The sequence below is a fragment of the Miniopterus schreibersii genome (genome assembly GCF_964146895.1).
Source record: "Miniopterus schreibersii genome assembly, chromosome: 9".
Classification (NCBI taxonomy): domain Eukaryota; kingdom Metazoa; phylum Chordata; class Mammalia; order Chiroptera; family Miniopteridae; genus Miniopterus; species Miniopterus schreibersii.
In genome coordinates this window covers 50715191-50739758 of record NC_138118.1, presented here as the reverse complement: position 1 = coordinate 50739758, position 24568 = coordinate 50715191, and the positions used below count along the sequence as shown (strand labels likewise).

At 32.8% G+C, this 24568-nt stretch overlaps 1 protein-coding gene across 4 annotated transcripts in view; it reads left to right on the top strand.

The window, feature by feature from the left end:
• The window catches only part of CACNA2D1 (calcium voltage-gated channel auxiliary subunit alpha2delta 1), a 453232-nt gene that overhangs the window by 394081 nt on the left and 34583 nt on the right, over positions 1-24568 (top strand). Inside the window, exons 19-25 of one of the 4 annotated variants that reach the window (XM_081147531.1) lie at positions 1571-1627; positions 5695-5766; positions 7089-7160; positions 9360-9421; positions 14291-14367; positions 16325-16385; positions 24267-24364. In XM_081147531.1, coding sequence (XP_081003657.1) covers positions 1571-1627; positions 5695-5766; positions 7089-7160; positions 9360-9421; positions 14291-14367; positions 16325-16385; positions 24267-24364 — 499 coding nt within the window. Of the gene's footprint in view, positions 1-1570; positions 1628-3331; positions 3399-5694; positions 5767-7088; positions 7161-9359; positions 9422-14290; positions 14368-16324; positions 16386-24266; positions 24365-24568 lie in introns of those variants that run through there. The other 3 variants (XM_081147533.1, XM_081147532.1, XM_081147534.1) reach the window with 3 other exon arrangements.

Below are 24568 nucleotides of genomic sequence, written 5' to 3'. Positions count from 1 at the left end.
TAAAGTTCTTATTTTATTATACATGTGGTGTAGACATTTTTCACATGATTATTAATCTATCAGAGTTCTTTATAAACATGTCATGTTAAATTCCTTTTAAAAGATTTGTTTATGGTTGTCTAAACAATCTATGATTTTGCATGGTGAACATTTTTATCTTTTAAACTATTTTTAAGATTAAAAAAAAAAGTGATATTATTTTTGGGTTTTGTATATCCAGTGTATTTTAAATTATGTTACCATAACTAAAGTGATGTAAAAGCAGTAACAGTGCAATGTGCTGAGGGAATGAAGGATCCCTATTTTTATGATTGTAGGTCTTAATCCCTTCCCCAAGAGGAACTAAACTATATTGTAGACAAGCTAATAAAAAAGAATAACGGGAATAATGCACATATGAAGTATATATAAAAATCCATCAGTTACACCTAATAGCTTGAAAAAGATTTTCCCCTTTTCTGTGTTCTCCTAATAAACAACTTTTATGTAGAAAACATTTAATTACTATTTTTATTGCTATTTGGGCCAGCTTTTCATATTTTTACATAGGAAATTATTAAAAGCAAGTATGCAACAGAATGCATTTATGAAAATATTATTTTAGAAACCATTAAATATAAATATTGTTGAACAATCAATCTATTTTTTTTTCTTATGAATTCTTATCGGCAGGTTAAACATTATGATTCCTATATTGTGGGTGATGGTGTGTGCTATACAGATAGTTACAAGAAACTCATGAAAGGGTAATACAGTGTGTAAAACAAGTTTTTTTAGAAATTGATGAATACAAAAGACCAATATGGTAACAGCAGGTATACTAGCAAAATTAATTCTAACTTTTTCATCAGCATTTCACAAATAGAAAAAAAAAGGAAAATAATGTTAGGTTCCATAGTACCCATAACCATCTAACAAGGTCAAAGTCTAATTTTATGTCTCCTGTTTTATATTATTTCAAAATTCATTTTAATTTTTTTCCACTTTGTTTCATTGAAATAATCAGATTAGGTATACATATTAGATAACTCACTTTAATCAGTCTTAAGAGATATTTATTGTAAAGGAAATTGCACATACTCTATGTTTTAGAAGTCAACATGTACAATAAATCTATAGTGTTATGTCTGAATTCTCCATTAGTTCCACAGATGTAACATTTGCTATCACTTAAGAAAACAAAGGCACAAATTTTAAGGGTTAAGACTTTTTAATATCCTATAATATTTCTATTTTAACACATTTGAATTACATAAATTCTATAAATTCCTTTTTTCTTTTTTTAATCAGCGTGAAAGTTGCCTGAGTTGTCTTTCTCACTTCCCCCTTCCTCACTTTTTTCCTAGGAAAAAAGTATATTATTAACAGTCATTTCACTAAACAAACAAAACAAATAGTTTTTTATTTACTAAACATATTTTTAAACTTTCATTTTACTTATTAACTCTTCATCAACTCTATGGTACCTGTTTTTGATCAAGGAAATATCTAACTAAAATTGTTGATAGGACAGAACCCTTCCCTGTGTTGAGATGTAGCGTGATGAATTACCATCTTTCTGTTGCTTTAGCCTATTGGTGTAGGTATACCAACAGTTAATTTCAGAACAAGGAGACCCAATGTTCAGGTAACTGAATGAAATGATCAATGACTTCAAATTTGCTAAATCAGAGTTGAAATTAAGCTTCTCTTTCTAAAAGCATATGATTAATGCCGCCTTTCCTGACATCAAGCTTCCAGAGCATGAGGTGGGGATGAGCATCCTTTCTCAGTAAGCTGGAGCAAAATGTTATTAATGATGGCAGAGGGTATGCATTGGCTAACTAAAAATTGCTAGCAAATGATGTAATAATGATGTTAACAATCAGCGTAATCACGATCATATGGCTTCCAAAGATAAATTTATTAAATATTGTGAAATTAGTGTCAAATCCATGTAATCCTAACAATTTGTTTGTAAAATTAACTTCTAAGTGGCAAAAAAAAAAAAAAAAAAAAAATAGAATTCTGATGTAGTAGTTTCTATAAGCCATAGAATTTAAGCAATTTTTTTTTTAATTTCTAAAAGTGTATTTTTAGATTAGAAGTTAGAGAAATTTCCCTTCAACTAATTAAAGATCTCTAAAATTACAAATAAACATTGTGAATTGTTATTGCTTGGGAAACTCATTGCAAAACTTTTTCTCTATTGGCAACAAAATTTAAACTTTATTATATGTATGCATATTTCTTTAAGTACCCCCAAAATAATTAATATAAAAGGATACTTCCTGAAGTTTAGTATAGTTTAGTAAAAGAATTTTAGAATTCTAAAAAAAGTTCAATATGACTTCAGGTTTTATATGTAAGCTTATCATGTCTTTAAAAAGAAAGTTGGTGACATAATACAGATGGCACTGGGCTTACGATGCTTCGACTTACGATTTTTTGACTTTACAATGGTGCAAAAGCAGTATGCATTCAGTGGAAATTGTATTTTGAATTTTGCATTTAATCTATTTCTGGGCTAGCAGCAATATGTGTGGGACACTGTCTCACGATACTGGGTAATGGTAAGAGTTCTAAATACGTTTCAAGTAGGCTAGCCGAAGCTACGGTGCTCCATTGGGTAGGTGTATTGAATGCATTTCCAGCTTACAATAATTGCAATTTATAATGGTTTGTTTTTGGATGTGACCCCATCATAAGTCGAGGAACATCTGTAATGGAGAAGTAGTATGATAAGAAATCATTGAGCTATGAATTAGCAGAACTGAGTCTTATTTTGGGTCCATTTACAGTCAACACCATAAACTTGAATAATTCACTAAACCCCATAGTACTTTAGTTTTCTCCTCCGAAAAGCAGGATTGAACTAATAATTGTTTTCTACCCCACACAGTATATCTGCCTAGGAAATGAAATATATATATCAATTTCAGGCTCTATTTCCTGGAAATTCTTATTTAATTTGTCTGGGGATGGAATGCAGGCTTCTGATTAGTTTTTAAACCAGTCGGGGCTGTTCTAAAGCGCAGATCCTCTGGATTAGTAGCATCCGTTCCCTTCTAGCTCTCAGGTTCCATGACAACTTGAATTTCATGTCGTTGCCTCAGTCTTTATATCTTTTCTGATTCCCATGGAGGTTAAAATTATACTTGTATCTTTTCTTGATGTGATACATTGTTTTATGTTACTCTTCTTGCATGTTTCTATGTATTATCTTAGTCATGTACATCTTAGCAAATTTTTATTTTTGCAGTACTTTCATATATTGCATGTAAATATTATGACATAATTTAAAAATAAACAACCTTAAAAGTGGTTTGTTTTATTTTTGTTTTCCTTTAAGGAAACCCCAAATGGCAAACTAGCAACCACACAAGACTTCTGAATTTTGGGAATATTTTTTGAACTACGTATGTAGTATTTTTAATAATACTAACTACTAATTATTTCAATTTAAAATTTGTTAACAACATTACCTTTTATTTTAGTTCCACAAATTATGTGGTTATTCTGTCAGTTGATATTCAGATTTTTACAAATGAGAAATGTTAAATATTTAAAATATCAAATAAAAGTATTGGGAGTGGAGGAACTCTATTCCAGTTCTCAAGCCTCTCTTGGTGCTTTCTTATTAGAAGATTCTGCTTTTGCATATTTTAATGACTGTTCCTATGATGGCTCTTTGAAAAAATGGTCAGCCAGGTTGCCATTTAAAAAGTACAAGTTATTCATTGACATTTTTCTTTTATGATTTCATTTTCTTCTCTGTGTCTTATATGTTGGATTGGGACATCATCTTCATATTGCCAATTCTTCCTGATAATGCCTCCTCCATGCATGCTGTTTGGGTCTGATCATGCTATGCATTATCCATTGCATGTAAGATAATATTCTTATTTATGTTTTGATTATTTTGACTTTGTTTTGCTGTGAGTTTATTAAAATTTTAATGCTGGTATGGTGGTGCTTGTGTGAAGATAATTTATTTCATGGGACTTTAAATAAGCAATTCTGAATAATACTTTCAACTATAGAGTATCCTTTTGTTGGAGACTTCCTCAGGTGTGTGTTTTTTTTAAAGAAAGGGTTAGAATTATTTTTAGCATTGATTGTTATTTTCTTCTTATGAAATACATGACATTACAAATCAGTATTTGCTTCTGAGTCAATAAGATGCTGTCCAAACAGTGGTCAGTATTGAACAATCTAATACTTATTTTCAGTATTGTAGATACTGAGTTCATAAGCAGTGAATATTTTTTCAATGAAATTGCCAGACACAGTTGAAATTAGTTTTGTAAATTTGTCTTTAAAATCCTCATTCATCAAAACCCATGAGAACCATAAATTTTCATTGTTTAAATGGAATTACTAAGGAAGGCTTTTTTGTTCTAAGTTAATATATGCCACGTGTACTTATCTGTTATCATTTGTGATAAATAAGTTATGGTTAATTTCAGTACATTTTAATTGGTATTGTCTTGGGTAAAACAGTCTTTAAAATAGTGATGATCTGAATATAGTTTGGAAGAGCCTGTGAGGCTGACATTATTAAAATTCCAGCGACCTTGCACTAATACAGCATAGTTTGTATTTATTACCTCTAATTAATTATCATAGTTTAGTGGGTTTTACTTTATGAACCATAAATATCCAGTTTCTAAAATTTTGCAACTATAAAATTATAGACACCTATTATGAATTTATTGTTCTAGTGAACTTTGAAATTCTGCCCTGGCATGTTGCGTTCATTACTTGGCAAGTGTTATAAGAAATCAGTATTTTTTTGTTTATCAAATCATTCAATGAGTTTTCATTTTGTAATTGACAAATTTTTAAAATATCATATGAGGTAAATTTGCCAGGCTAACTTTTATTTTGATATAGTTTTTCAATATATCAATCTTCCTTGTTCCACATTGAATTTTATTTATTGTTGGACACCAGCAAGAAGTAGTGGTAGGAGATGTTAAAACAGGGAACAGTATTTAGTTAACCCAGTGGTTATTATTCTAGTTAAACTTTAATTACAATAGCTCATCTTTATTAAAATTCTTATTACTTAGCCACAAATTTTAGCTTATAAAATGTACTTAATGTGACTTATTAAAATATATGTACAATTCCTGAGATTCAAATACATAAAGCAGACTTGCATCTTTATGCATTTAGGAAGAATACCTTTAGGAAGAATATATTTAGAAGAGCTTGTTTTGCTAAGCAAATTGAAACATAGTTTTTAAAATATTGTCCTTCATTTAATTTCTTTATAGATACAAATCAGAAAGGATATTATTTACATATTTCCTTTGTTATATTGTTAAATATGTTATCCACCTGGCTATAATTTGCTCCTTTTCATCTAATTAAAGAAAAAAGTTGTGAGTGGATCTTCAAAAGTCATTTGCCCCCAGAACCTATGATTCTAAATGTGGTATCTAACACAGTGCTTAAAATGAGACTGTTTTCAACTGGTGATTAATTAAATTTGCTGCACTTAAAGCTCAAATTCCTGGTCTATTATTATTTTTAAAATATATATATGAAAGACTATACCTTTATATAATTATTTTGTCAACAGTTTCTTATACCTTAAATAAGTTACTTTTACAGATTAATTTTATATTTAAATGTGAATTGAATTATTCTATATGTAGCATCATTTTACATGGTCACATATGCTTAATTATTATTATTTTTGTGTAGAACCCCAAATCACAGGAACCAGTAACTCTGGATTTCCTTGATGCAGAATTAGAGAATGACATTAAAGTGGAGGTGAGTGTAATCAGCAGGCATGAACAGTGCCCTCAGGTAAAATGCTGGAATCACCCATTCCACAGGGATGAGTTGAGCAGCTTCATTGTGTTGAGAGCTGTCTTAGGTACTATGTACACAGATTTGGATGTTTTTTGTCTAAGAAATTCTAGTCCTGGGCTCACTCATCCAAAAGATCATATGAAAAGAAATAAATATTTTAAGTTGGGTGTGACCTTAATTTCTTTCTCATTCCACAGGTAGAGATATTTTAATTATTTCAATACAAATGAAACTTGTAAATTTCAATTAAAAGTATATATCTGTGGAGGATATTGCTATAGAGTTGAGAGAAATTTGGAGGGAATCTAACCAGTCAGCCGCCCAGTGGGCAGCGTGTGTAGAGAAGCTGACATATTTTGTCTCAGTACTCTTTACTCGGAAAATTTCTATTTTATTTCAAAACCAAAATTGCATGTCACTTCCTCTGGGAGGGTCTTCCTTCAGGGTACGGAAAGTCATTAATTATAATAATGTTTATTAAGTACTTATGTGTCAGTCATGGATTCTCAAGAGCCCTTGAAATAGGTACTATTATTATTATTATATCTGTTGTACTAATGGTATGCGAGATTCAAAGAGGTTAAGTTGTCTGGCTTGTCTCCTGTTACTCAGCTAGCAAGTAGCAGGACCAGGTTTTGAACCAAGCTCTTGCACTCCAGAGCAGAGATTTTTATGATTCTTTCAGATGGATTAACTCCTTCTCTTATCTATGCAAAGGCCACCATGTTTCTTTTATAACTTGTCAAAGTGTGTTTTAATTTGTATTTGCTTTACACATTTTACACCTTTATTCCCTCATTGTACAATAGCATTTAATTATTTATTATAATTATCCCTGGCCAAGGCATGGTGCTGGGGTATTTTAGGTGATTAAATATTTGTTGTAAAGTGTTTTGACATGATAGAGTTCGATCATGTAATAGTAAGAAGCTTGGTTTTTGGACTCTCATGCCACTAACTGTAATTATTATTTAACCTCTCTTAAATCTCAGTTTCCCTTTATTCAGTCCCATAAAGTAATTGGCCACTCCTTTATTGATTACATTTCAAAGATTAATGACTGGCTGAAAATATTTCATTAATGATGTTCTTATTTTTTTAAAATAATAATTATAAAGTGGTAGCTCTTAAAAGAATATCCCTAGAGAATATCAGCAACTACTAGTAAAACCAACCTACTATTTTTATTTAATTTGTTCTGAAATAAGGTATATTTTAATGATCATACTTTGGTAGGTCAATTAGTACCTGCAACTAAGTAATTGTTCATTGTTCCTTAGATTCGCAATAAAATGATAGATGGAGAAAGTGGAGAAAAAACATTCAGAACTCTGGTTAAATCTCAAGATGAGGTAAGAATTAAGTCAGGCTTATTCTTAAATAAAATATATGTGTTAATAATAAATATTGGTAATCTGTCTTTTTTTATTAAAGCAATATTTATTTATAAAGCAGGGATTTCTCTAGTAAACAAATTTTTTAAGGTACTCTGCTGGAGGGATATTTTCAATAGGATTTTTAACTCTTTAATTTTTACAAAATAATATCGCTTTGGGCTTCTTGATGTATTCTTATATTAACAATATGTTCTGGAAAATATTTTATGCCTTCATTTTTATCATTATAAAAAAGGAAGTACAATTTAATGCCGATGTTCTAATTGTTGCATTCCATATAGTATTAATTATTTGGGTGTTTAAGCTTTTGTTTGTTTGCTTACTTGTTTCCAGCTTGATTTATCTTAGTATACTATTTATGCCCTTTATATTGTAATCCCCATGAATTTAAATCTGAAATTAAATCAGGAGATAACACAACTACCCCCATAAATCACTGGTACAAATACTTAGTATACTTCTATTGTTTATTATCATTCCGTTGACATGGAGGGACTCTTTATATGAGGAGTGTGTCTGTCTGTGGAGTAAATACACATTCATATATTTGAGGATTTGAAAAACTATGTAGACCTCAGAAGCTTTTGAGCCTGTAAATTTAATATAAGCTTTTATATCACCCTTTTTAAATATATAATTTCTCCTGAATTCCTCAGCAAATCTTTTCCTAAAATGTAGCTGAGATCTAAATATAAGCATTCATTTGCATGTGGCTTTCCTCATTTAATATCACTAGGAGTCCCCATTATGAGAGCAGAAGGGGAAATGTATATCAATTTCAGTCTGCTGAAATTTCAGCTCCATTTGCTCAGGCTTTAGCTGTGCTGTTTGTCCTTCCATTCTTAGAGGAAACTTGTATATCATTTATCAGTTCCACCAACCAGATCTCTGACTTGTACATTCTTTCCTCGACTTAGAAATCAATTTTGTTTCCATTAAGTCACTTTGATATTTTCCTACTTCAATTTATTGTAAATTGTTTTTATGACCAATATTCACCTATGGAGTTTTCCAATTACTAATAGTGAAAAAAATATTATCATTTTCTTAATCTGATATTATTTTTGATACTATTTTTATAACTTGCTGAACACTAGTTTGCCATGGTTTTTTTTGAGTAGTAACAAATATGTAAATATTACTTTCAAAATTTCTTTTAAGAATTTTACTAGGTCTCAGACCTTCTCAGTACTCCGATCTTGCCTTCTCCCATTCTCCACTCCCATCAGTAAATCCAGAGGGATGGTTGATGTACAGGTGCAGCATCGTGTAGTTGCTATACAATAAATTTGGCATCATACATTTCCTTCATCCTTTCAATTAAAGTCCCCTTTAAGACTTATTTGTTCATCAATAATTTGTGGAAAATAGTATTTTCACCAGGGGTTTGATTAAATGAGACAATGACTGCTAAGTGCTTCGTATATTGCCTAACTCCAAGTAATACTTCAGTGAATGTTACTGTTTTGATGAGGATAATTACACAGGAGGTAACTAAAGAAAAAATAAAAGATACAAATGTGTCATCACTATATCTAATGGAAGAAAGAATAATAATGTTTTTACCATTGTTCAGCAGCTATATATGAAAGACGCTATATCCATGAGGTTATTTAGCTCTTTTATTCCTTTCTCTGGTAGGTTTAGTTGTTTTTTCAACCTTCATGATACTGAGTAATTAGTCTCTCATGATAGATAAAACTGTAATAATAGCTTAATATGAACAGTAACATGCTAATCATATATTTGGATCTAGACAAACTGACTGCATTAATTTCCTGATATTACAACCATTTCTCTAGTATGGAATATCTGAGCCTTATCTTACATTTCATAGTCCTGTTTCATTATTAAAGTTTATTTTTCAGGAAATGTTTTCAGAGTTTTTGGGTTAATAATTTGGCATAAATTACTAAGATTTTTACACTTGTACGTTCTTAAAATTGACTGTGTGGGTGTTTACTTTTGTCTTAAAAATTTGCTTTACACATACATATACCCATAACAGGATAAGTGTTATAAAATAGATCAGAAATTTGTGAAGAAGGATGTTGAATGACCACTGAATTTATAAATAGATTCTAATGTTCTTCTCTTCATGTAAATTAAAATAGAATAAAAGGTGAATACAAGCATGTCAAACTTTTTTTTTAGAGGTATATTGACAAAGGAAACAGGACATATACATGGACTCCTGTCAATGGAACAGATTACAGGTAATTAACTATACTTATATGCATTAGGAGTAAAAGAATATTCACTTCAGTGTCTTTCACCTATTTTAAGTAATCATTTTTCCAGTGGATGAATATTGTCTTTGCATTTTCATATGCTATTTTCAATGTAATTAAAATAGAAATGTTACCTTTCCAACACTGAAATGTTTAAAGTTATAGGTTCTTTGTTCTCAAAATGGAAAATATGGGAAAAAGCTAGGAATAAAAATTTTAGAAATGAAAACAAGTAATATGAATATATTTGATATTTTGTATATTTATATTAGCAACAATAAATGTTATCAACATGCCCTTAATTTAAGGTTATCACCTCCATTCACCTCATTTAAATTAGTTTACATTACTCACATTTTAGGTTGTAAATGAACTTAAATATATTTATTAAATCGTAGTATAGTCTGGTATAAAATGCTCAGTTGATATAATTTACCCCCATAAGTAGCAATTTTGCAATATCTCAATCCCTTCAGTAGACTGGGCCTTGTAAAACTGGACACAGTAACACCCTCTAAGAGTGTTAGATTCTAAGGCTGTTGCCTTCTTCCTTTACTTTTCAGTCCCTAGCTCATGAGACAGTGGCAGGTGGTAGACATTCTGTAAGTATTTACAGAATTAAATATTAAGATTTTCAATTTGTCTCATCCTGTCCAATTAAAAAAATGATGTCCAAACTTCCATTGAAATATTCAAGTGTGAAGGACTTTAATACGCAATTGATACGTAGCCTAATTAATAACTTGTGGTGGACTCAGCTCTCCCTTAACAACGCCCTCCTCCCCCCGGCATACACATAGCCTCTCATGGGAGCCCAGAGTGCTGGGAATTTCCCTAGTGCTGCAGTGTTTTCATAATAGGGAACTGTTGCCTTTGTGTTCCTAGGGGGCATGCAGAATAGATAGAAAACATAGACATTAATGTCATGATACAGTACCTGACGGTCTTTCCACTTTTTCGTTTTTTGACATACTTTTGAACCTATTGAGAAACATGAGAATAACTGCTTTAATTATTTTATTTGCGTGTGTCTACTGATTTCTATATCTCATTTCTATTAGGCATCTTTTTGCACGTGTACAATCTTTATGTACATACACAAGTCATTAATTTTTCTTCCTCTTTTATGATTATTGTCAGCTTTCCTTTATTTTTGGATAAACTTGTCTAAAAGTGTAATAGCACAGAGGAAATCTAGGAGCCCTGTCTCTTTATTTATTATTATTATTGTTATTTATTTATTTTTAATCCTCACCTGAGGATGTTTTTATTGACTTTAGAGAGAGAGGAAGGACAAGAGAGAGATATAAGAGAGAAACATTGGTTGCCTCCCGCATGCATCGCGACCAGGGATTGAACCCACAATCTGAGTATGTGCCCTGATTGGAAGTTGAACCCATGACCTTTCTGTACGGGACAGCACTCCAACTAACTGAGCCACAAGGAGCCCTGTCTCTTTAGTGATGACTTTATGATAAAACAAAGTACGGGATGCACTGTTGGGAATGAGCTTTAATGCCTTTGTTGCTTAGATGGACAAATTCTAAGTTAGAAAAACTGTTTCCTTTTGACCCTGACAATGAGTTATCAATGACAGTTGGTCCTACTGCAGTCATAATTATATTTTGGGCTTATTTTCAATTCTCATTATATCTTACCTAAATCTGTTTGTAATGGTCTCTCAAATGTCCCATACATTCAACCCCCTGATCTCACACTTCCAGACATAAATGCACAGTGTGGCCAGATTAATGTTTATTTAGGTCAAGCATATCCCTTCTTGTTCATAAAACTTTATTCCCATTTTTATCCAAGTTAAATTTCAACTTCCTATTCTGATATTCACGTATCACGCATTTCTAGCCCAACCCATCTACCCTGTCTTTTGTCTCACTGCACCCCCCATAAAATTACTGCTCTGAACAGGCCCAACTTCACTACTTCTGCATGTTTCCTCATACATTCCCTTCCCCAACCTACAGCTTGGAGCCAGATGCAATCTCTTTCCATTATAAGCACTTCCCTGAATCTCTCTGTACAAATAAATTCACAAATAGCAATATAGAATAAACCATCATATCTAAATTGCATAAAAATGGCACCTGTTGATCTACTGAATGAGGTACCCAATTTCACTTAATGATTTTTGTTTCCTTAAGTCTTGATATAATTTAGATACATTTTGAAATATAGTAATTAATTATATTAATAGAATTCTCTTATTTTTAATTAAGAGTTTCGTTTTATAGTGATAAATGATTGAGTTGAAAAGTGTGCTATGTTCCACTTAATTAGTTAACCATGTTTATGTGAGTCATAAAAATATTCCATGGGATCTACCATCCATCTGGTGGCCACTGGATTTATTAGACTTTAGTCCCTAGTAGAAAATAAAGCAGCCTTGGTCTATTGGTTTTATATGGAGGGGGACAGCAAACACTGTATATGAGAACATCATTGACTGGGAATGTCAGTAAAGATCTTATCTGCTGTAGGTTGAAGAAATAACTGTTGTGTTAAGGTGGAAATAATTAAATTAAATGTAACTATGTTTTTTCTATGGAATAGAGTGTAGCCATGAATAACAACCTGAGACTTGCAGGCCAGATATATATTTAATATGTCAGCTTAAAAACTACTATTGTGTCCCTTGTGGCTTTCCACACTGTTTTTTATGGTACATGAGATGTAACACAAGCTTACAGAATGATACTGTGGCAACTGCATGATATAATGTTATCTGTTTTAATTAGAAGTTTCTCTTAGCAATAAATGCTGATGGGGTAGTAAAAATGTCCTGATTTCCCTTGAGAGGAATTTTTAGGAGACAATCTTCAAATGCTCAGTAATTCTGCTCTACATTTTATAAATGGCAAGTGAATCATGAAAGGTCATCTCGCTTTCAGGCTAATTGCACTGCTTATTTTAATTTTAATCTGTCTCTACTTAAAGGAAGTTACCTATAAAATGAATGTAGAGATTTTCATAAAATCTACATAACATTTTATTTCTCTGACCTTTATCTAAAAGGAAAGTCTGTGAATTACCTATTGATGGAGAAGATTTGGAAACTGGATGTAGCTAGCAACCACCCATTTTGCTATCTTGGTTTCATAGTTAAATTGTAACAAACCGCTGCTTTTTAATTCTTAAAATGAATTTGTAGCATATATATTCATAAAAAGGAAAACCTGGAGTTTTGTATTTTTTCATGTTCAGTATTGTCCATAAAAAATGTAATGAGATTACAGTTTAGACATCCATCCCAAAATCCTGGGAAACATGAGGCTTGAGTTATTAAGAGAAGATCTCCTGCAAATGCCTAGAAATATTTAGAAGCCTACATATGCACACCTTTTCCTATACATTGCTAAATTTTAGATTAAATATTAAAGGTGAATGCTGAATGACTCGATCAAATTAATCTAGCATCATTTTTTTTTTGAAAATAGTTGCATTGGAAATCTTTGATATAGCCTCATTTTCTGCACCCATTAGTTCATAAGTTTCCTTCTATATTCAAAGAATTGCAAAGGTCATTTGCAACAATAAATGTGTATATGAAATTATAATGTCCTACCCATGTATATTAGCCATTGTCAGAGTAAAAGAATGTTCACATATACGCAGTTTTATTATTGGAAATTGCATAACCTTCAAATATTCTGTCATCTTTTAATAATTTTAATGCATTATGTTTTATTAATTGGCAACTTCAAAATAGTAAGGTCACCTGCCTGTCAGCTTTTTATTTTGTTCATTCATTAAGACAAGGTTTGAAGACAGGCTTGTCTGATGGTCCTATCTAAAACAATCTGAACTTGGTTTAAGATTTGCACTGGACCTCTCCTCCAGTTTGTACATATACTATAAGTTTAGAGTAGCCCATGACTCCTGTAAAGTATTGAGCTCAAGGTGTATGTCCTTTTATACTTGACAGCAATTTACCTAGTATTATGAAATATACACAATAAATGAACTTGAAGTATTGGGTAAGAACCAATGAAATGAACAGGAACTCTTTCTTAGTGCTATAAAGGAATTTGAATTTTCCCATTAGCAGACTCTGTGTACTTGTCTAAAGATTAGAGTATTAAAACAGTAGGTATTTATCCCCTCAAAAGAATATATTTCAGATGATTATATACATTGTGTAATGGAAATAATAATACTTTCATTTATAATTTAAATAGCATACATTTACTACAGAGCACTTTAACATTATGTATAATTCATTAATTTTATTTACTTTGTTTAAACATACCCTAGCATTATTCTATCTTTTCAACACTTAAAGTGGGGTATTTTTTGTTTGTTTTTTTTAAATATGTCTTTATTAATTTTCAGAGAGAAGAAGGGAGAGGGAAAGAGAGAGATAGAAATATCAATGATGAGAGTCATTAATCAGCAGCCTCCTGCACGTCCCCTGCTGGGGATCAAGCCCGAAACCCGTGCATGCGCCCTGACCGGGAATTGAACCTCAATCTCCTGGATCCTAGGTCGATGCTCAACCACTGAGCAACACCGGCTGGGCAACACTTAAAGTGTTTTAATATGCTTTTCTGGAAATATAGTACCCATGACATTTCTTTCTCAGCTAATTTATAGGCATATTTAGAATCTTATTTTCCGTATGTCTCTTCTGATTCCTTACACTGTAAAGAACTGGATGAATCAGGATGTCAAGACCAAATTAAATACTCTATTAGCTGAATGCATTTTACTGTCAGAGTAATATGTCTTCTTCCCATGAGGAAGATTTTTGGATTTTCCACGAACTAGACGTGTTTGTTTTTTTAAGTTATGTTTCATTTTTGTTTGTTTGTGTTTATGCTTCTCTTGTTTCTATTGCAGTTTGGCCTTGGTATTACCAACCTACAGTTTTTACTATATAAAAGCCAAAATAGAAGAGACAATAACTCAGGCCAGATGTAAGTACTGTGAAAGCAACTTCAGGTCTCTTTGCTATCTTCTAGTATCAAATGTTTAAAGACGTCTAGATTTTGGAATACCCAAGGCTTATCCATTTTAGTAGCTGCTATTACCAAATCTACAGCAATGATTCTAACCCATTCCAAACATGCAAGGAACAAGAAATATTCTACATGGATAGAATATGAGCAGGTACTCCAGTGTCACTGGCAGCCCCACCAGCCTCCCCCGCCTTGCTTTGTGCTCGTGGAATCATTGCAGCGCTGTCCTCCGTTGCTGCTGTTTTAAGGGTCTGCCAGCTGACGCAAAACGTGTCACGTAGTCTCTACTCATGGCATTGTGCTAGTAAAGCTTTACCTTTTCTTTCTTTTTCTCTTTCTTATTTTTTGTTGCTTTTGGCAAGAATAATATTGTACTCCACATCTACTTTGTTTGAACACAGTTCAAATTGCACTGGTCTTTGGTTTTGGTTTGGCGATTGACTTTTTTTTCTCATAATCCATATTAATGTCTTCAGCAACTCAAATGAATTATTTCTTTTTAATGTGTCAGTTGGAATGTGGAGTAATTACTAACTCTAGTGCATATTTCAAGTCATTTTTAATCTTTATTTCATTTTTGGTGACTAGATGTAGTGAAGTAAAATGACCATCATATCCTTTGCTCATTGCTCAATTGTTACTAACAACCTAAATTTTTTTCTGGTACAATGAAGTAAAAAAAATATATATTTATACATACCTTTTATATCTGACCTTAAATAAACTAAATTCTTTCATTTCTATGTCAGTTCTTTTTTTGCTCCCTGCAGTCCTGGTTCTCATAGTACATGGTGGTAGTTTAGACATTGTTACCACTTTTCTTGATAGATATGATGGTCTTTTAACAACCAGCAACTTTGCATGAGCTAGTTGTTCACTGGATAAATGAGGGGATGACTAGTGGGTCTCTGATGATTGGTAAATGGTTTTGTTTGTAGGCTAACGCCGGTATTGCACTTGCATTAACCACTTTGCAAAATAGACCCTTGAAATAACCACAGTACAGATAGGGTGCTCTCATAGTAACTGACAGGACATACCTTCCAGTCTTCAAATATATGTGTCTTCTTTTCCAGACTACAGCTGTACATAAATGAACCTTTGATCTATGCACAATATTTTTATTCAAGAGAGTCATTGAATAAAATATTGTTTGTGACCCCCTTTGCTTTACCCTCTTTTTTTTGTTTCCCTGCTTTCTCTTTCTGATGGATTTTCACAGCAAAAAAGGGCAAAATGAAGGGCAAGTATTTTCTTGTTGCTCAATTTTTTTCTGTTTAGTACACTTGACATTTCCACTGATCTTTCCATTCCTAATGGATATTATCCTCTGTGCTTCTCATTTGCTAGATTTTCCTCCATGATCATTCAAGCCGTAGGGGCCAGAAACGGGGAAAGAATATGCTTGTGTTTTCAAATAGGACCTGTTTCACATTCAAGTGTTTTCTTAGACTTAAATACTTGTGTGTTTTTATCCATCTACTTGCTACTAATTCATCCTAATGTGAAAAATGTGACTAATTCACTAAGGCAGTAATGGGTTTATTGAAATCACTTTTTTACCATAATATGGGTGAAATTTTTATGTTGACATTTTAAATAAAATACCTGTGATGTAACATTGATATAAATTATTTTTGGAAGGATATCTTAGTTATGGTTAATAAATAGGAAAATTATGAACATAGCATTTTCTCTGATATAACTCTTACAATCCATGTTATGAAATTAAAGTTGATTTTGTTTTTGTAAGTATGGAGGAAATTTATATTAATTGATGTTTAAATTTAGGATATAAGTAGTTTATTTTAATTTTTCTTCTTAGATTATCTCTCTCATGTCTTCTTATTGCCACAGAATCTCAGGATATATGTTCTCTGATTGCTTACCTAACCCTGTCACATTATCTTTGTAGATTCAGAGACACTGAAGCCAGATAATTTTGAAGAATCTGGTTATACATACTTAGCACCAAGGTTGGTTTTGTTTTATTTTTATAGCTTGTATGAATGATAACAGTTCTGAATTGGGGTTAAGACCGCTGCTCTGGGTTAATTTTGTTCCAAATTATGGAACCAAAGGGAACCAATTTTAAAACTGCAAAGAATCCTGCCAATTCATTAATTTACTCGTTCAGGTAATTACTAAGCAGCTACTCTGTGCTAGGCAATGTGCTGATGCAGGGGTACAAAACTGAACAAGACAGATGGAGGCTTTGCTTTTGTTGGAACTAACTATGCAACAACAATGAAGAATTTCATATTTGTATTTGTGAGTATGAGTACACATACATTCTCAATATATGTATGTTTTTACATGTTATATATATACACATATATATATACACACTGATAGATGTGTACAGGTATATGTGTGTATATACACACATAAGAATGTATATACCTCATAGAAGGTCTTAACCTCATACTAATTTCTTTCAATACACTAACACGACTTTCTGGGAAAACTTATTGTAACATAGTGGCATTTTCTCACATACTTTTTTAAGATTGACATGTTTTCCTCCTCAATTTTATTTCTATTTCATATAATCCCCCTTGTCTATCCCTAAGATACATTTTATCTCTACTTTTTTTCCATGTAATTATTTGAAACTATTCAGTAATCCAAGAGTGGTCTTTATTTTTATTCCTTTTCTTAGTTTTTGATTCCCACTCTCGATCAGACACATATCCTATTCAAACTAATTTAATTCCTTATTAATCTAGACCAGCGATTTTCAACCTTTTTCTCTCATGGCACACATAATCTAATTACTAAAATTCTGTGGCACACCAAAAAATATCTTTTTTGCCGTTTGACAAAAGAAATAGGTATAATTTTGATTCCTTCACACCAGATGGCTATTGTGGCTATTGTTGTGCTGGCTGTTGACATTTTTTATTTGACAATCTAAGGGAAGAGAGGTCAGTGCCCTGACTAAATTAGTCAGGTATTGCATGTTTTAAAAATTCTTGCAGCACACCAGTTGAAAATCGCTGATCTAGACTAAATTATTGAAGAAAATAGATTTAGGAGATTGTATTATTAATTTATCACATTTTAATACTCCTCAAAGAAGGTACTCTAAGAACCCAAAGAAGGTTCATAAAAATTAGTCTGAGTTACTTTTTTATTTCTGGATAAGAATATCTGAATTTTTGGTTCTTTTTAAAAATTGGGAATATATACCACCCTTGGAGTAATCTGTTAATAGAGCATAGTCTTGGCTTCATGGATGACTCTGCCCCTAAGCAGCTTCTCCTGCCTGACTTTCCTTTGGTGTTTGGTATTACTCGTCACACCCTCCTTTGACACTCTTTGCCACCTCTTGCTTGATGACACACTATTCTGAAAACCTTCCTCCTTCCCTGCCACATACTGAGTCTCTTTCATAAACTTCTTTCCTTCTGCAGATCGCTTCCACGAGGGGGCTAGCTTAGGCTCTCTTCTCTTCTTGTTCTGGGTCTGGAGACATACCACCCGTCTAATCCATGTCTGCCGTTGGGGGTGATGCCTTCCAAGTCTACAGATGGCCATAACATATAGAAACAAATTAGACACGATAAGGGGTTTATTGACATTACATTACAATATAGGATCGAACAATATATCTGTTTCCAGATTTTATGTCTACACTACATATTTCAATATGTGACTCATATTTATGGAAACAACAGGAATGTCTTTGATTCGCTTCAAATTCAGTCTCTCTTAAACATGTGTTCTCTTTGGAGAATTTTTCTTTCTCATCTGCTAAATGCTCACCAAAGGCTCAGTATTGTCCTCATGATAATCTGTACTTTATGACTTTGAAATGCTGTTACTAGAAATGCATTGCACAGTTTGCCAGTGTAGTTCTCCATACTCTAAATCAGGGCCATCAAACTGCAGCACACAGACTGGTGGCCTGTTTGTACATAGTTTTGTTGGAACACAGCTGTACTTGTTTATTGATGTGTTGTCTTTCGCTATAAAGGCAGAGTTGGGTAGTTGTGGCATAGACACTATATAACCCACTGAGCCTAAATCATTTACTATCTGGCCTCTTAAGAAAAAGCTAACCTTTACTCTGAATTTCACCCACACTAAATGGACTGTTTTTACCTCTTCTTTTTTTTTTAAAGATTTTTTATTCATTTTTTAAAAATTTATCTTTATTGTTGAAAATATTACAGATGTCCCTTTTTTTCTCCATTATCCCCTTCCACCCCACACCCACTCCCCACCCTAGGCCTTCACCACACTATTGTCTGTGTCCATGGGTTATGCATATAAGCATATAAATGCTTTAGTTAATTTCTTTTTACTCACTAATTTTCTCTTCTATTTTGGACTATACTCAGACACACTCCACCCCTTCCCAATCCCCAAATTTAAACTCCTTGATCTGGGAATTTCTTTCCCATGTTCACTGAATTAGACATCTTGCCGACTGCCTCATAGCATCCTATATTTCCCTCACTAGAGCACCAGCCACATTTTATTTTATTTACTTTTCCCAAAAGAGCCATGACTGTGTCACATACTCTTCAGTACCCAATAAAACATCCACTGCCCAGTACATAGTACATGCTGAATAAATATTTGATAGCTGAAGAATCTATAAACATATGAAGAATATTTTAAAAATCATATTATTAACAATAACACCTGCAATATTATTAGCACTTTTTTTTAATACAAATAACTTTGACCAACTTAAAACTGCTAAAATCAATTTTAGGTAGAAAGGAGAATATTAAGGACAAAACATTGTCCTACAGAATATTAACATGTTCATACATTGACACTGTAAGAAGAGATTGAAATTACAGTGAACAGATACACTCTCCCTCTATCTGAGTTTTTCTCTGGGCAGCTCCTTCACTCATCTCTCCCAATTGTTAAATAGCAGACCATGCTGATCGGCTTCCTGTACTTCACCATCAGACAAGATGGAAATCTACTGGTCCTCTCAGAGAGGGCAAATGTCTCTCTCAATCCCAATTCCCAATCTGTAAGCAACGGATGGACTTTGTTTAGTTCAGCAAGGATTAGTAGACGGGCCACTCCCGTGCCTAAGTCATATTCAGTATCAACATGACTGACTGGAAGGCTGGAATTTTCCTATGTGTTTAGGGATGGAGCAAAAATACCAGAGAAGGGAAACAATGTTGTAACTGGTGGCACCTCAGTTAACAGGTGTTAAGCCCTTTACATGCATAATTATATTTACTGCTCAAAAGAACTCTATAATAAATTAGTGTTATTATCCCATTTCCCAGATCAGGAAAGAGTTTTAGAGATGTTAAATAGGGGATTTGAGCCAGTTTCCTTGTTATTTCAAGATATTAGTATGTATGTTGAATATACAAATGCTAATGAATGTCAAAAGAACATTCAGTACATCTGAGTAAAATATTTTTGTAGGGAAGCTTTCCTGAAAAAAAATGAATACTGAATGTGTATTCAAAGAGCTGTGAAAAATAAAGTGATAAAAAATTGGGATAAAGAAAAATTGGCGAGAAAAGACAGAAAGCTATGTGGTATAGGACAGCAGTCATATGTTTTTGTCACTGTTATTAATGAGAAACAGTGTAGCAAACTCTAGAGCAAGACTATATGGGTCTGTTACCCAGATGTTCATTGTTATGACTGTTACTCAAATTCTCTGCACCTTGGTTTCTTTACTTTTTCAAATGTTATATGGGTGATGCCTATCTCATAGAGTTTGTATAAGGTTTAAATGATATCATGCATGCAAAATATTTACCAGAGTTCTTGGTAAGATATGAGCTTTAAATAAATATTAGTTCTTATTTATGGTTGTAGTAAGAGGAAGGGGTGGAGGAAGGATTGTTATTTAATAAAGAGTATTAAAAAGCAGTTATTTAAAAATAATTTAAAGAAGAAAGCTTGCAAATTTTAAAGATATATGACCATTTTTTTAAATTCCTAGATAAAGCATTTGTTCCTGATTAATAATCAGCTCTTGCAATTTCCTCAGTGTTAACACTACTCCAAAGGGAAACATTGAGAATTTAGATGCATGGAGCATTGCTGCCTTTAAGAGGCATACAGTCATAGGGTGAAGTCTAAAACATAGATTAATTTTGCTATCTTTCTTAGATATTCAGAAATGAGAAAGGTGCTTCAAAGAAGATGAGTTTCAATGAGAAATAAATAACAATATATGATAGTCTAAAGTTCACTGCTAATCTGTGATGTATAAGCTATTTAAGCTTGTTGAACAGGCGAGAACAAATTCACTTTCAGTATTCTAGAAATAAAAAAATTGCCAAATTTCTAATACTAAAGATCTGTAGTTTCAAAGCCTTTTAAGTTACAAAGCTAATTTGGTCAGAAACAGGAAGTGGCCAAAAGAGATGGTAACTTTCAGGCCCTGAAGGTGTTCTCAGCAAGTGGAAGTTGACTTGTTCCTTTAAAGCCACACAAATATTTCTCCACCTTGCTGCTGCACTTTTCTGAGGAATCATTTTCCTAAAAGAGATTAAATAATGATCAGTGTGTGTGAATTTGACCTGTTTTAGAAAAACAGTGCCTCACAGAAGGTGTATCAGCAGGTCTTCCACATGTCTTTGGGGAACAATTTAGAAGTTTTGCTAACCACGGGAATTGCTTGGCCACCCACTGTCCTGTGTGATTTCTTCGGTACAAGAACCTAAGAAAGAATGATTATCTCGAGTCCTCAGTCTCCCAGGCCTATGTTGAGTAATCTTTAGGCTAACAGGCAACCAACATCAGTGCTGTCTGTCTAACCCCATACTCGCCCCTCAAATATTTCCATTCTTTCTGCTTATCACCTATAGCAAAGGCACCACACTGCACATGGTGGGTGATTTTCTGAGGCCCTTCTGCATCATGCTTATTACTAGAGAACTCATTCCACTGACACAACATTCAGTGTTTTCTCACATTTTCCTTTTTTTTTTTTTTTGGAAATATATCTTTATTGATTTCAGAGAGAGGAAGGGAAAGGGAGAGAGAGAGATAGAAACATCAATAATGAGAGAGTCGTCATGGATCATTTGCCTCCTGCACGACCCCAACTGGGGATCGAGCCCTCAACCCAGGGATGTGCCCTGACCGGGAATCGAACCTCAATCACCTGGATCCTAAGTCGATGCTCAACCTCTGAGCCACGCGGGCTGGGCTCACATTTTCGTTTTTAAAATCCTTTCACTTTTGTTCCCATTCTAATTCAACAAGTCTCCTTAAGGGCCCTTTCAACACTTTTGAGCTTTTGGTATTAGTAAACATCAGACTATTTTTTGATATTCTGATGTTTTCTGTAATCAGAAGTAGTCAATAATATCTTGAAGGTCAATGATATCTTTAGACTACTTCAAAATGCAGCACAATTCAACCAGGGAGGATATAAACAAACAAACAAACAAATACATGATGACACTGTCTAAATTAATTGCTCACAACACTCAAAGACTTCTATTGGTAGAGGTCAAAGTTGCTTTTGGCCTGGAGCTTTTTGGTAACAGAAGTGCACAGAGTGAAAGTTCAAAGCACATTTTATGGTTAAAACACACTAATTAGGGATGTGAACACTTGGCTCCTCCTCAGGGCTTGACCATTTGCTAGTTATATACCTTTGGGCAAATCTTTTTACATCTTTGAATCTCAGTTTCCTCATCTTTGAAGTGTTAAATACTTTCTGATAAAGTGAATTTTAGGATTAAATGTACAAATCTAATTTTAGAAATGCCTTTAAATAATAGCTTAGAATTCTAAAAATGGGTTGTTAATAATTATTTGCCACATTTTATTTAGTTCTTCTAATACCTTGCCTTCGACATCTAATTTTTTGAGATTATAATTCAATATATTGGCCTTTTGACTACCAGGCTAGTGCTATTTCCAAAATAGCCTAGCATTGTAGGAAGAAGCACTTTTATTTATTTTTTAAAAATACATCTTTATTGCTTTCAGAGAGAGGAAAGGAGAGGGAAAGAGAGAGGTAGAAACATCAATGATGAGAGTCATTGATGGGCTCCCCCCTGCATGCCCCCAACTGGGGACGGAGCCCGCAACCCGGGCATGTGCCCTGACTGGGAATCGAACCCCGATCACTTGGATCCTAGGTCGATGCGCAACCGCTGAGCCACGCCCGGCCGGGCGGAAGAAGCACTTTTAGCTCTGTCAAATAAAGAAATGAATATAAATCTTGTAAACTTTCTCAGCCTTGCCTTTCTAAATTGAAATTTCTCATGAACCAAGAAGTTGTTTTGTTTTGTTTAGTTTTGCTTTTGAAGTTCTGACATTCTGTTTCTCTTCTCTCCTCTCCTCTGAGGTATTTAGGTAATGAACTTGTATCTGAAAATGTTTACTATTTAATTGAGTTTCCGTCTTGAATATTTGATTATCCAAATTGTTGGTTGTATTAAGCTACTTATTATCATTGCAATCTTATATATATGTTGCCTTATATTTATTCTGAATTTCTAAAACACTTAGGACAACAGATGTCAAAGTATGGTTCTCAGAATCCTTTGGGTTCCAGAGAATCTACAAGGTCAAAGCTGTTTTCCTAACAATGCCATGGTGTTTGTCTGTTTTACCATGTTGGCATTGTATTGACAGTACAAAAGCAATGGTGAGCTGATACCCTCACAGGAATTAAGGCAGTGGCACTAAAGTGCTGTTGCAGTCTTCATTGCCTGGCACCCACATCAGGGAAAAAGCCAGTTGCAGTTTGCGGGGAAAGTGAAAACACTTAGGCTTTCTCATTGCCTTCTGATTGTTTGAGTTGAGATCTGAAATTGGTGTGTTTTGTTTGTTTGTTTCATGAAATATCATTTTAATTAAACCAGGGACTTTGGTATTTGGAAAATATTTTCTCAGACAGCAATCAAATCAGCTTTGACTGGGAGTATTTGTTGCCAAGGACAAAAATCTGATTTTAAACTAAAATTTGAATTTGGGGAAAATTGTACTTATTACTGTAAGTGTCCTAAAATTTAGACTTATCTGTTGCAATCAGTGATGATATTAATGATGTGTATTTCCAGTATTGTATAATGAAATGTGTCATCATTTGGAAGACCTGCGTAACTCATACTTTCCAAGTAACTGATGAATTATGTTACAAAATCATAGGTGCAAAAAATATTCATGTAAAGTATAAGATAGTGCATTAAATTTAATGTAACAGTACAAAAAGTTCAGTGACACTGTTTTGAATTCAGTATTACAACTCAAGAAATTACAAATAATCAAATTTTGGTATCAAAAAAAGAATAGACACAATTATCTAATAATACTATTAAATAATCTTCTCTTTTCCAACTACATACCTGTACAACACTTTTTTTTTTCAGGTGCCAATCTTGCAGTTGATTAAATGCAGGACACACTTGTCTGTTATTAAATCAGGAATTCAAAATTTGCAAATAGTTCAATCAACGCCAGTTTTTTTCAATAGGTTATTATTTTTATTAAAACAGTAATTTCTCATTAAAATGTAAGCATCTGATGGGTTTATTCTGATATGGTTTATTCTGATATTTAGTGAAAAAATATTTTAAAATTTCTCAGTTAAGTTCTATACAAAAATTGCAAACCTACAATATACAGTGATAATGTAATAAGAATAACAAAAGCTAAGATTTATTGATCACATACTATCCAGAGGTCAATGGCATAATATATATTATCTGTAATACCACTTATTTTCAAAGTATTGTTTTGATATAGAAATGAGGAAATGGGGGAAACAAGGAGATCAATGGCTTACAAAGTCATATAGCTAGTTAAAAAAGTGTTTTCACTTCCTATGATTACCATGTACAGTTTTTAATGTTTTGATTTTAATCCTCAATATCTTAAAATATTTTTTTCAGAGATTACTGCAATGACCTTAAAATATCAGAGAATAACACTGAATTTCTTTTAAATTTCAATGAGTTTATTGATAGAAAAACTCCAAACAATCCATCCTGTAAGTATGCATTAATTCATGGTAATTGTTTCACTGTGCTTATATCCAAAGTGGTCAAAACTTGTTTCAGTTTAGCCTGCTGTTACGGCCCTAGTAAAGAAATTTCATTACATTAAGTGAAATCAAAATTTTAAAGCCAGGTAATAGACACTTGTAAATGTTTAAATGTAAATAGGATATGCTTACCTTTGATTCTTTCCAATT